The 9,688-nt window shown below is 54.3% G+C and overlaps 6 protein-coding genes across 6 annotated transcripts; 4 read left to right on the forward strand and 2 right to left on the reverse strand.

The window, feature by feature from the left end:
• Window positions 1–642: 642 nt before the first annotated feature.
• AB675_10938 (putative transporter) lies at window positions 643–2,267 on the forward strand (the record flags this gene model as incomplete). Its single annotated transcript, XM_018139742.1, has 2 exons — window positions 643–1,960; window positions 2,023–2,267. The coding sequence occupies 2 exons, from the start codon at window positions 643–645 to the stop codon at window positions 2,265–2,267; spliced, it is 1,563 nt and encodes a 520-aa protein (XP_017995434.1).
• Window positions 2,268–2,651: 384 nt separating this feature from the next.
• Window positions 2,652–3,922, forward strand: AB675_10939 (Glutamyl-tRNA(Gln) amidotransferase subunit A; the record flags this gene model as incomplete). Its single annotated transcript, XM_018139743.1, has 2 exons — window positions 2,652–2,852; window positions 2,951–3,922. 2 exons carry the CDS (start codon window positions 2,652–2,654, stop codon window positions 3,920–3,922), a joined length of 1,173 nt encoding a protein of 390 aa, XP_017995532.1.
• A 1,025-nt stretch (window positions 3,923–4,947) lies between these two features.
• AB675_10940 (putative N-acetylglucosaminyl-phosphatidylinositol de-N-acetylase) lies at window positions 4,948–5,946 on the reverse strand (the record flags this gene model as incomplete). The annotated part of the gene is made up of 1 exon (XM_018139745.1): window positions 4,948–5,946. The coding sequence occupies one exon, from the start codon at window positions 5,944–5,946 to the stop codon at window positions 4,948–4,950; it is 999 nt and encodes a 332-aa protein (XP_017995508.1).
• Window positions 5,947–6,716: 770 nt separating this feature from the next.
• AB675_10941 (uncharacterized protein) lies at window positions 6,717–7,490 on the forward strand (the record flags this gene model as incomplete). The annotated part of the gene is made up of 1 exon (XM_018139746.1): window positions 6,717–7,490. One exon carries the CDS (start codon window positions 6,717–6,719, stop codon window positions 7,488–7,490), a length of 774 nt encoding a protein of 257 aa, XP_017995441.1.
• A 269-nt stretch (window positions 7,491–7,759) lies between these two features.
• Window positions 7,760–8,191, reverse strand: AB675_10942 (Thioredoxin-like protein 4A; the record flags this gene model as incomplete). Its single annotated transcript, XM_018139747.1, has 1 exon — window positions 7,760–8,191. One exon carries the CDS (start codon window positions 8,189–8,191, stop codon window positions 7,760–7,762), a length of 432 nt encoding a protein of 143 aa, XP_017995429.1.
• Window positions 8,192–8,469: 278 nt separating this feature from the next.
• On the forward strand, window positions 8,470–9,477 carry AB675_10943 (Deoxyhypusine hydroxylase; the record flags this gene model as incomplete). Its single annotated transcript, XM_018139748.1, has 1 exon — window positions 8,470–9,477. The coding sequence occupies one exon, from the start codon at window positions 8,470–8,472 to the stop codon at window positions 9,475–9,477; it is 1,008 nt and encodes a 335-aa protein (XP_017995468.1).
• Between the last annotated feature and the right edge of the window lie 211 nt (window positions 9,478–9,688).

Genomic DNA, 9,688 nt, shown 5'->3' on the forward strand with positions numbered 1-9,688 from the left:
ACAAGATTGTACAGAGCGCGCCCCAAAGCGAGGCAACCCCATTTGACAGGGCTGCAGTCCCCGTGCCTCTCACTCTCTCTTCTTATTTCAACGTCGCTCCTTCTTCCGTCTTATTCACTCGCAGTCAAGTGCAGTCAAGTGCGCTTTACAGACGCATGCGCCCCTCACTATAAGCATCTCTCTCTTGCATTATTGTACTTCTGACCAGATCGCCACCAGATCTTCCATCAAAATGAACTCCTGAAATCGATCCGGAACTCGGCACGCTGAAGGCTGTTCGTCCGAACCGGGGACAAAAGTCCGTCCCCTAATTCGCAGGCCAGATCAACCTCTGCTGCTGTGTTTCTCGCACCGCCGGTCGTCGTAGCCTCTTTGCGCGTCCTCGGTAAGTCGTTTATGCACCCCAACTATGTATGCACGCCCACGCTTAAATCCGTCTTTCCTTGAATGATGCTTGACGATTTCTTCTCTCGATCCCCTCGGTCCCTTCACCAGCGACATCAATTCGTGTTCATACTACTATACCAAAAGCAGCGACTTCCCAGCCTGCGATCATTCATCTAGGTTAGCAATCAAGAGTTCAGCAAGAGTTATCTCATTTGGGAAGGACAGGAGCCTGTATCTAAATATCGAGGATTTGCCATGGCGGATGCCGAGAAGCTCGGCTCAGAGTCAAACCAGACCACCCCAAGGAATTTGGACACCCAGATACGGTCCTCAATACCAGACGACGAAGCAGACCTGGAGAAGAGCGACCTGACGACCACTAAGGCTGTTTTGCCGACTGTAGAAGCTGTCAACGACGACCCAAATGTCGTCGATTGGGATGGACCAGATGACCCAGAGAAGCCTATCAACTGGACGGCGTTCAAGAAATGGAAGAACATCTTCGTCATTTCGTCACTCACGTTGCTCACGCCTTTTGCGTCCTCGATGTTCGCCCCCGCCATTCCCAGTGTCATGAGGGACTTCAACGCAAACAGTGTGGCCTTGGGTGCCTTCGTTGTGTCCGTCTACGTCCTCGGCTATGCTTTTGGACCCCTGATCATTGGACCAATGTCTGAACTGTACGGCCGGCTATGGGTCTATCACATCAATACTGCCTTGTTTGTGATATTCAACATCGCGTGCGGCTTCGCGCAAGATCTCAATACAGAGATCGTGCTGCGCTTCTTTGCTGGATTTGCCGGTGTTGCCCCGATGACGGTTGGATCCGGCACGATCGCCGACCTATTCAAGCAGGAGGAGCGCGGCAAAGTCATGTCCGCATGGACGCTTCCCATTCTACTAGGACCTACTCTGGGACCCGTGGCTGGATCGTACATCAGCGAAGCCCTTGGCTGGCGATGGGACTTCTACACTCTCAGTATAGCTGCAGCCGTCATGTTCGTCATCGCCATCGCCCTGCAAGACGAGACCTATGCAATCACTCTCCTTCAACGCAAGGCAAAGAAGCTGCGGAAAGAAACCGGAAACGAAAAGCTCCAATCCGCCCTGAAGCCCGCCAAAAAGCCAACCGATCTCTTCTGGTCCTCTATCGTGCGTCCGACCAAGATGCTCTTCCTTTCGCCTATCATTTTCGGCCTGTCTCTGTACATCGCCGTATGCTACGGATATATGTACCTCGTCTTCACCACGATCACCGAGCTTTTCGAGAAGCAGTACGGCATCGCCCACGGTAACGTCGGCCTGACTTTCCTGGGCATTGGTGTCGGCCAGTTCTTAGGGTTGTTTGTGTTTGGTGGCATGTCAGATCGAAGCCTGAAAGCTCAAGCAAAGAAGAACGGAGGAGAGATGAAGCCAGAATATAGGCTGCCTCCTTTAGTGTGGGGTGGCATAGCCATGCCGGCCGGCTTGTTGGTATATGGATGGTCTGCGGAATATACGGTGCATTGGATCGTCCCGATCATCGGAACCACAATTGTCGGCGGAGCTATGATTTTGATCTTCATGCCTATCGGTAAGTGCCACAGAGTTCCTTGCACTGGTGAATAGTGCCCAGCTAACATCACACTCTTCCAGGGACGTACCTGGTCGACGCATACACACGTTACGCCGCCTCGGCCATGGCAGCGAACACAGTGCTGAGGAGCGTAGGTGGCGCTGTGCTGCCCCTCGCTGGGCCGAAGATGTTTCACGCCCTGGGCTATGGCTGGGGAAACACGTTATTGGCAGGAATAGCGGTGCTGATGCTGCCGATCGTGTTTGTGTTTTTGAGGTACGGGGAAAGGATACGGACACATCCAAGATTCCAGTTGGATCTGTAGACATTATCCCTCGTAAATGAGAATCCGAAATTTACCTCCAGAAAGAGATGCCATGCCAAGACTGATGTGTTTTTGAAATGTTCCGCATACTCAATCTGAAAGTCATCCTCCGTACTCGGGTCATCGCTCGGAAGACCAAGGTTTGATTGCAGACCATCCAACCTCTCTATCTAAGAAGGTCATTCACTGACTCATGCTACTATGCGCTATCAGACTATCCAAGTCGGCCATCTTTCCCTCAATAGTTATCCGAAGTAGGCTACAGATGCCATGTTGCGCGTATCTCCGCCCAGAACGTAAGCACGACGTCCTGACTTGTGTCCCCTAGACTCTTGATCTACGTAAGTAAGTGATACCAACTAACACAGCACGCCCGCCGTCACCATGGACGACCACCACAGCCCAAGCGCAACATCAACCCTCTCCGAACTACAATCCGGCGCCCTCTCCGTCACTGACTACACTACGCGCCTGCTCGACAGAATCAACAAGCGAGAACCCCAGATCCACGCCTGGGCGTACCTCAACAACGACGCCGCTCTCTCAGAAGCCGCTATCATCGACGGCGTGCCCACCTTCAACGCGGTCCGCTCCACGGCCTTGCAATCGGCATCAAAGACGTCTTGCAAACACGCACATTTCCCACATCGCTCAACTTCCCACCCCTCTCCCCACCAAACCAGCCCATCCTTACCAGCCAAGACGCCACCGCTGTCCGCCTCCTCCGCGAGGCCGGCGCCTTGATTATCGGCAAAACGACCACCACCCAGTTCGCGTCCACTACGACAGGCGGGCCGACCGTCAACCCGCACTCTCCACCCGGAAAAGCGCACACGCCAGGCGGTTCGTCATCTGGCTCCGCTGCCGCAGTCGCGGATGGACACGTGCCGCTCGCGTTGGGAACGCAGACGGGCGGCAGCATTGTGCGTCCAGCCTCGTTCTGCGGCGTGTACGGGTACAAGCCCACCTGGGGCATGGTCAGCACGGAAGGCATGGCGCGGTACAGCACGACATGTGACACCGTCGGGTTCTTTGCGAGGAGTGTTGAGGATTTGGAGTTGGTGGCGAGCGTGTTCCAACCCCTTGCTGCCATAATGGGGAGTGCGTCTTCGCCGAGAGAGGTTTTCCCCCCAGGCTCAGGCACGAAAGTCGCGCTGTTAAAGACGCATGTCTGGACCGACCTCGACAATTCCACTCCGAACCTCGAGCGCGCCTGGCTAGAGACTCGCGATCGCCTTATCCGCGCCGGGTACGAACCCGTGGAGGTCTCCCTTCCCAGCGAATTCGCGGCCATGACGACCTACCACGCCAACATCCTTGCGCACGAAGCCGTCGCGCAATTTTGGACTTTTTACACCAATCCTGAACACAGGAAACATCTCGACCGAGTCATCGTCGACGGCGTCGAGAAGGGTCTGCAGCTATCGCGCTCGCCGGAGACGATGAGAGAAGCGTACGACGGTGTAACGAAGCTGAGGACGCTGTGGGATGAGTGGGCGAAGGTGTGGGATGTGATTGTGACGCCGAGCACGAGGGATTGTGCGCCGAGGGGGTTGGAGTGGACGGGGGATGCGTGCTTTAATGCGATGTGGACGGCGTTGGGAGCGCCTTGTGTGGCGTGCCGGGGTTGGTGGGTTGGAGGTGAGGGGGGATGATGATGATGTTGCGGAGGAGGCGTACAGGATGCCAATCGGGATGACGGTCGTGGGGAGGCGGTGGGAGGATGGGAAGGTTTTGAGGATGGCGAAGACGTTGGGAGAGGTGCTCGGTGATGGCGGAGGTGGTAGATAGGGTGGAGGCGAAGCGTCGTGAGGACAGGCAGGTAGGCATGAGTAGAGTGTGGGGAGAGCGTTCAGTATAGAGACGACGGACACCACTGTTGTCCTGCTGACGGAGGGATATGTACATGAAGGCAACAGCAACTGGCTGGACTGCTCGCAATGACACATAGCAAAGCTGTAAAGACGTCGTGTTGAGATTCATACACAAGCATGCTCCAACACATGGTCTTGGTTCTATCGCCATCAGGCTCGCCGTTCTCATAATCAACGAAGCCTTTTCCTCCTTCCTGCACTGATTCCACGCGGATGCTCCCATTGCGCAGCTTTCCATGGCCACTGCATCGTATGCCCGGGTGAGAGAGCGCGCGATATATGCACTCGAATTTGGACCCGGCTATTTGATGTCGCATGAACGATGGTAGTGCTAACAGGTGGGCACTCACTGCGCTCTCTTCTCAGATCAGACGTGATACAAGCGCAGTATGTAGTCGAAGCCGCTGCCATTCGTTGCATGACGCGATTCTGATCTATTGTACTGGTCTCCTGGTACACTACGACTGGAGGTCCAGGCTGCATCGACGTACAGACCCCGGACTGACAACTTGTGGTCCCTTCGTAGGCCGCCGTGCTGTTGTGGACGACGGCCCTGGGCCTGCTGTTCAGCGCGGCGGAGGCCTGTTCTGGTCTGAGACATGTTCATGAAGCCCAAAGGTCGTGGTGTTGGCAATGTTTGCAGGATGAATACCCCACGGCTGGTTGAGAAACGCTGCCGACTTGGCGATGCAGGGCAGTGCAGAGGCGATGTAGTGGAAGGTTCGCAGCGATAGTATTGTCGAGAGGCTGCTCTCGATGTTTTCATCGTGTCGTTCTGTGGACCTCGGTTTTCGGCGATCGCGGTACTAAGCGACACCAGCGATCGTCTCCCTCTTCAGGTCGTTGACCACCATGTACCGCCCCATACTGATCCATCCCCACCTGAACCAGACCATCTGACTTTTGTGACCTGAGATCATTGCATCTCGCGCCTTCCAGTACCTCGACATGTCACTGTTGAAGAGCACCTTGTCGCCGATCTTCTTGCTACCGCCACTAATCAAGCCTTGGAGCATAGTGGGGATTGTGTCGAAGATGAAGCTGTATTTCCGTGCAATATTGACGGTGGTAAGGGTGTACAGATTTACGGGGCACGCATAGCCAGAGTGGCCGCGCATGAGATTGGACAAGAACGTGCGTGCGCCGTTGTATAGAGCGATGTGATTCGGATGCGATGATATGCCTTGATTGTCAAAGGTGACGAGGACGTCGATCGTTGCTCGCGGCCCAGCCGGGACGGCTGGTGGTGGAGGAGGAGTAGTGGGTACCGGACTCGGCGTGGAAGACTTGCTGCTCTTCTTGACAGACTTGGAAGACGTCTTCTTGTCTGATTTGCTCGGTTTATCGTTCTTTTCAAGCGCCGGAGGGGTCAGTGAGGGTGGCGGACCGTTCAGCTGCGGCGCAAACGCACTCGCCAATACACGAGAGATGTCGTCGGGTGACCACTTTTGGTCCATGCCGTCCTTGAAGCGCTTCTCATCATCCAAGATGAATACATCTTCGCGTTTTCGGATTCCGAGAGTGACTGCTGCGGCCTCAAGCTCTTTCCGGCGCGTGTCTCCTAGCCCGTCGGCATTACCAGTCGAGAGACACAGGATCTTGACGTGGTTCTCGAGTGAAGGACTGGTGAGGGCCTGAAGTGTGGGCGAGAAGAACATGGACTCGTCATCAGGGTGCGCAATCAGGAGTATGATACGCTTATTCCGTAGAGTCGCTGGTGCTGGCGGCGCAAAGCTCGTGGTCAGGTGCCATAGTGCGAAGAAGAGCACCGGCGCAACTAGAAGCGCGATGAGCGCGGTCGCCATAGCGAATGAGGTAGATACTGTATGTTCAATTCACCGTCTACGTGCTTTGAGCCGTGTGCAACACCAGGAAGAGATGCGCATGGTCTTGATGTTGTCGTCAGTGGTGCTGAATGTGTGCGGTCGGCGGCGGGAGTGTGAACTAAGGTGGATCTGACATGTCACGAGAACACTTCTAGGACATACGCGTGTGCGAAAGAGCAGGGGTCAGCCCGAACCACGGCTTCTCACCACAGCATCAGTGGAGAGGAAGGAAAAAGCGGTCTGGCAAGCGTTGCATCGTTCTCGCCACCTCGCTTCCTCCACAATTTCAGCGACGAAATGATCGACAGGCACCGCTGCCAGATCTGGAAGAACTCTACGGAGGAGCAGAAGGAGCTGCTTGCACAGAGCCGCCAAGCTGGTTTTCCTGCTCGATTGGGCGCTGAAGTAAGCGGGGATGTGCCCAACTTGGTAATTCAAAAGCGGCGGCAGATTTCCCTGGACTTCAATTTACGCGTATTATCTGCGCAAGTAGATGTCTCCCCGATGTCAGGCCGCTAGAGAATGTATGCAAAATAGCGAGTTGCTATAGAAGCAGGAACGAGTACTGTAGCCTGAGTTGGCCTACTTGCCACGCATGGCCGCTATAGCGACACGATACAAAGCCCGAGTTCTCGCCTGCCTAGCATGATGGAAGCAGTAATGTTATAAATAAGGTCTGCGAGAAGGCTATCGTGTGCTTTCGAGTAATCAGCAGCTATCAACCAACAACTCACATCAATTGAATCAACATGAGCAAACCAACGATCGTTTTCGTTCACGGCGCATGGCATACGCCTGCTCACTTTGAGCCACTGAGCAAAGTGCTTCAATCTCACGGCTACTCTACCCGCATAGTCGCACTGCCGTCTGTTGTGCCCACTGGAGAGGCACCACCAGAGGACATTCGGTCCGATATCTTCGCTGTGAAAGAGGTCCTGGACGATGTGTTGGCGGGAGGTGCCAACGCCCTCCTTGTGCCTCATAGTTACGGCGGCATACCAACCACCTCCGCCGTGAAAGGACTCGACGCCCAGACACGAAGCGCTGATGGTCATGAAAGCCACGTCGTGGGCCTGGCGCCGATAGCTGCTTTCATACCTCGACAGGGCGAAGCTCTGGGTCCATGCGTTGACCTTCCTAAGGGCGACCATGGAAAGTATCCGGGCGACGATAAGACGTGCTACATCCCAAAGGAAAAGGTGCATGACCAGATGTTCAACGGAATGTCGGAGGAAGACTCTCAACGGTGGCGAGACAAGCTCAAAAGTCAAGGACGAAACGCCATGTTTCTTCTGGAATCAGAATACACGGCTTCCAAAGATTTTCCGGTACACTGGCTGTTCTGCAGCAATGATCATGCCTGTATGCCGGACTGGCAACGGCTGAACATCAAGAAGATGCGGGAGGACGGGGCGAATGTCAGAGTGGAGGAGATAAATGCAGATCATTCACCTTACCTGTCGGCGATAGAGCGAACGAGCGACTTCATTCGGCGAAGCGCGGGGGAGAGCATATCTCTCTGAAGGCATCATGGGCTGTTCACGATCTGTAACGGCAGGCAGCTTTGCAGAAGCAGGAGAGGAGGGGCCACGTCTCTGCTGGTGTGAATGAGGAGCTTTTGGAACCAGTGTCAGCATTGAGGATATCTTCAGACTAGCATAGTGAGACCAACCATAACGCCTTCCCCGAGAAACGCCAGTAACTTAGCATCAGCTGAGCTGTCTCCAATTCGTCCTCGCGTATCTGTGATTTGTGGTGTGTGACTGACAGATCGACTGTCTGACGCCTGGACCTAGTATCGATAACGGGTAGAATAGTCCTTTGGCGAGACGACCAGACCACGACCCTTCTTTGCGCCCTTGTAAATGGTCTCGATGATATCGATCAATTCTTGCTTGTCTTCGAGGACCCAGTTGAGTTTGTTGTTGTTACCGGTGCCAAAGTCACACATCATGTGCTTGTTGCGGAAGAAGAACATGATGGTCATTGGATCGTAGAGTTCGTACATCTGCTTGAAGTCGGGAACTTGGTCGAGATCGCAGACATAGATGACGGCAAAATTCTTGACTCTTTCGGCGATCTTGTAGAGTACTTCATCTTGACGCATACAATCTGCATCCCAGTCGCGACCGAAGCGTATGACGACTAGGCGCTCTTCTTCGGTAAGGATGGCTTGGTCGACGTGCCAGGCTGTGACGAGATGGGGAATGACAACGGAGCCCATTTTGATAATAAGGTATTTGAGTCGGGTCGGGAGGGCGTCTTACGAGATTTCGTGGTTGAGTGTATTGCGCGGAAGAGACGGACGGTGTGGGTGGTGGAGATGTTTATATGGGGGTCTGGTGAAAAGGTGATCAATTCTGGAGTGACTCAATCGCTGCCTGGGAAAAGCTTGGCAGTGAGTCAGGACAAGTTCTTCCCCGCAATTCCAAATTTTGGAGAGCGACACCTGCACTCATCCACGACCTCACAAGGAGCCGCGATCAGTCTGACAAGACAGTCATGTCAAACAGCATAGCCGGCAAGACAAACGGCACAGCATCCGAAACCATCTCAAGTCTACGTACAGCCCTCACCAACGAAAACACCGCGCTTGCGAAACGATTCCGGGCACTCTTCTCACTCAAACATGTCGCCTCACAAGAGCCAGGTCCGGAAGCCTCAGACGCCATCAAGGCAATCGCAGCGGCTTTCGCCTCGCCATCAGCACTATTGAAACATGAGCTTGCCTATTGTCTTGGTCAAACGAAGAACCTCGCCGCTGTGCCGTTCTTACGGGCTGTTTTAGAGAATCGATCAGAAGATCCCATGTGTAGACATGAGGCAGCCGAGGCGCTGGGCGCGCTAGGAGACATCACATCAATCGAGTTGATGGAGGACATGAGACAAGACGAGAAAGAGCCAGTCGTGGTACGCGAAACATGTGATATTGCGCTGGAGAGGATACGATGGCTGAATTCGGACGCCGGCAAGAGCGAACAACTCAAGAAGAGTGACTTCACCTCCATCGATCCTGCACCACCAATGCCGGCTTCGGAAGCGTCGTCGTCGATAGCAGATCTCCAGAACACCCTCCTCGACACAAAGTTGTCCCTTTTCCTCCGCTACAGAGCCATGTTTGCTCTCAGAGATCTGGCATCTCCACCTGATCTACCTACTGCCAAGCCAGCTGTTCATGCGCTGGCATCGGGATTTCGAGATCCGTCGGCGCTGTTCCGGCATGAGATCGCTTTCGTCTTCGGCCAACTCTCGCATCCAGAATCGATACCTGCCTTACTGGCAGTCCTCGAGGACAGTAAGGAGGAAAGCATGGTGCGACACGAGGCAGCAGAAGCCCTCGGTAGTCTTGGAGACGAGCCTGGCGTGGAGGACATGCTCAAGCGGTTCTTAGACGATCCGGAGCAAGTGGTTCGCGAAAGTGTGGTCGTGGCTCTCGACATGGCCGAGTATGAGAAGAGCACTGAGATGGAATATGCCTTTGTCCCTCCCACAGTGGCGGCTGTATCATAGAAAATAATCTCCACAAACAGAGTCGGAGCTTTCAGTTGTTCTCAACGTCCTTCCATCCGCATTGACATCGATAGAAAACCGTCGTGCCCTCGTCCGCGCTTCGAAGCTGCTTGGTGTGGTAAAAGACTTCCTTCCTGCCACAATTTGGACATGTCTTGGCGACGACTGATTCGACTTGCAATTCCTCGACGTCGACAGCTTGCACATCAGA

The sequence above is a fragment of the Cyphellophora attinorum genome, assembly GCF_001299255.1.
Source record: "Cyphellophora attinorum strain CBS 131958 chromosome Unknown Contig39, whole genome shotgun sequence".
NCBI lineage: Eukaryota > Fungi > Ascomycota > Eurotiomycetes > Chaetothyriales > Cyphellophoraceae > Cyphellophora > Cyphellophora attinorum.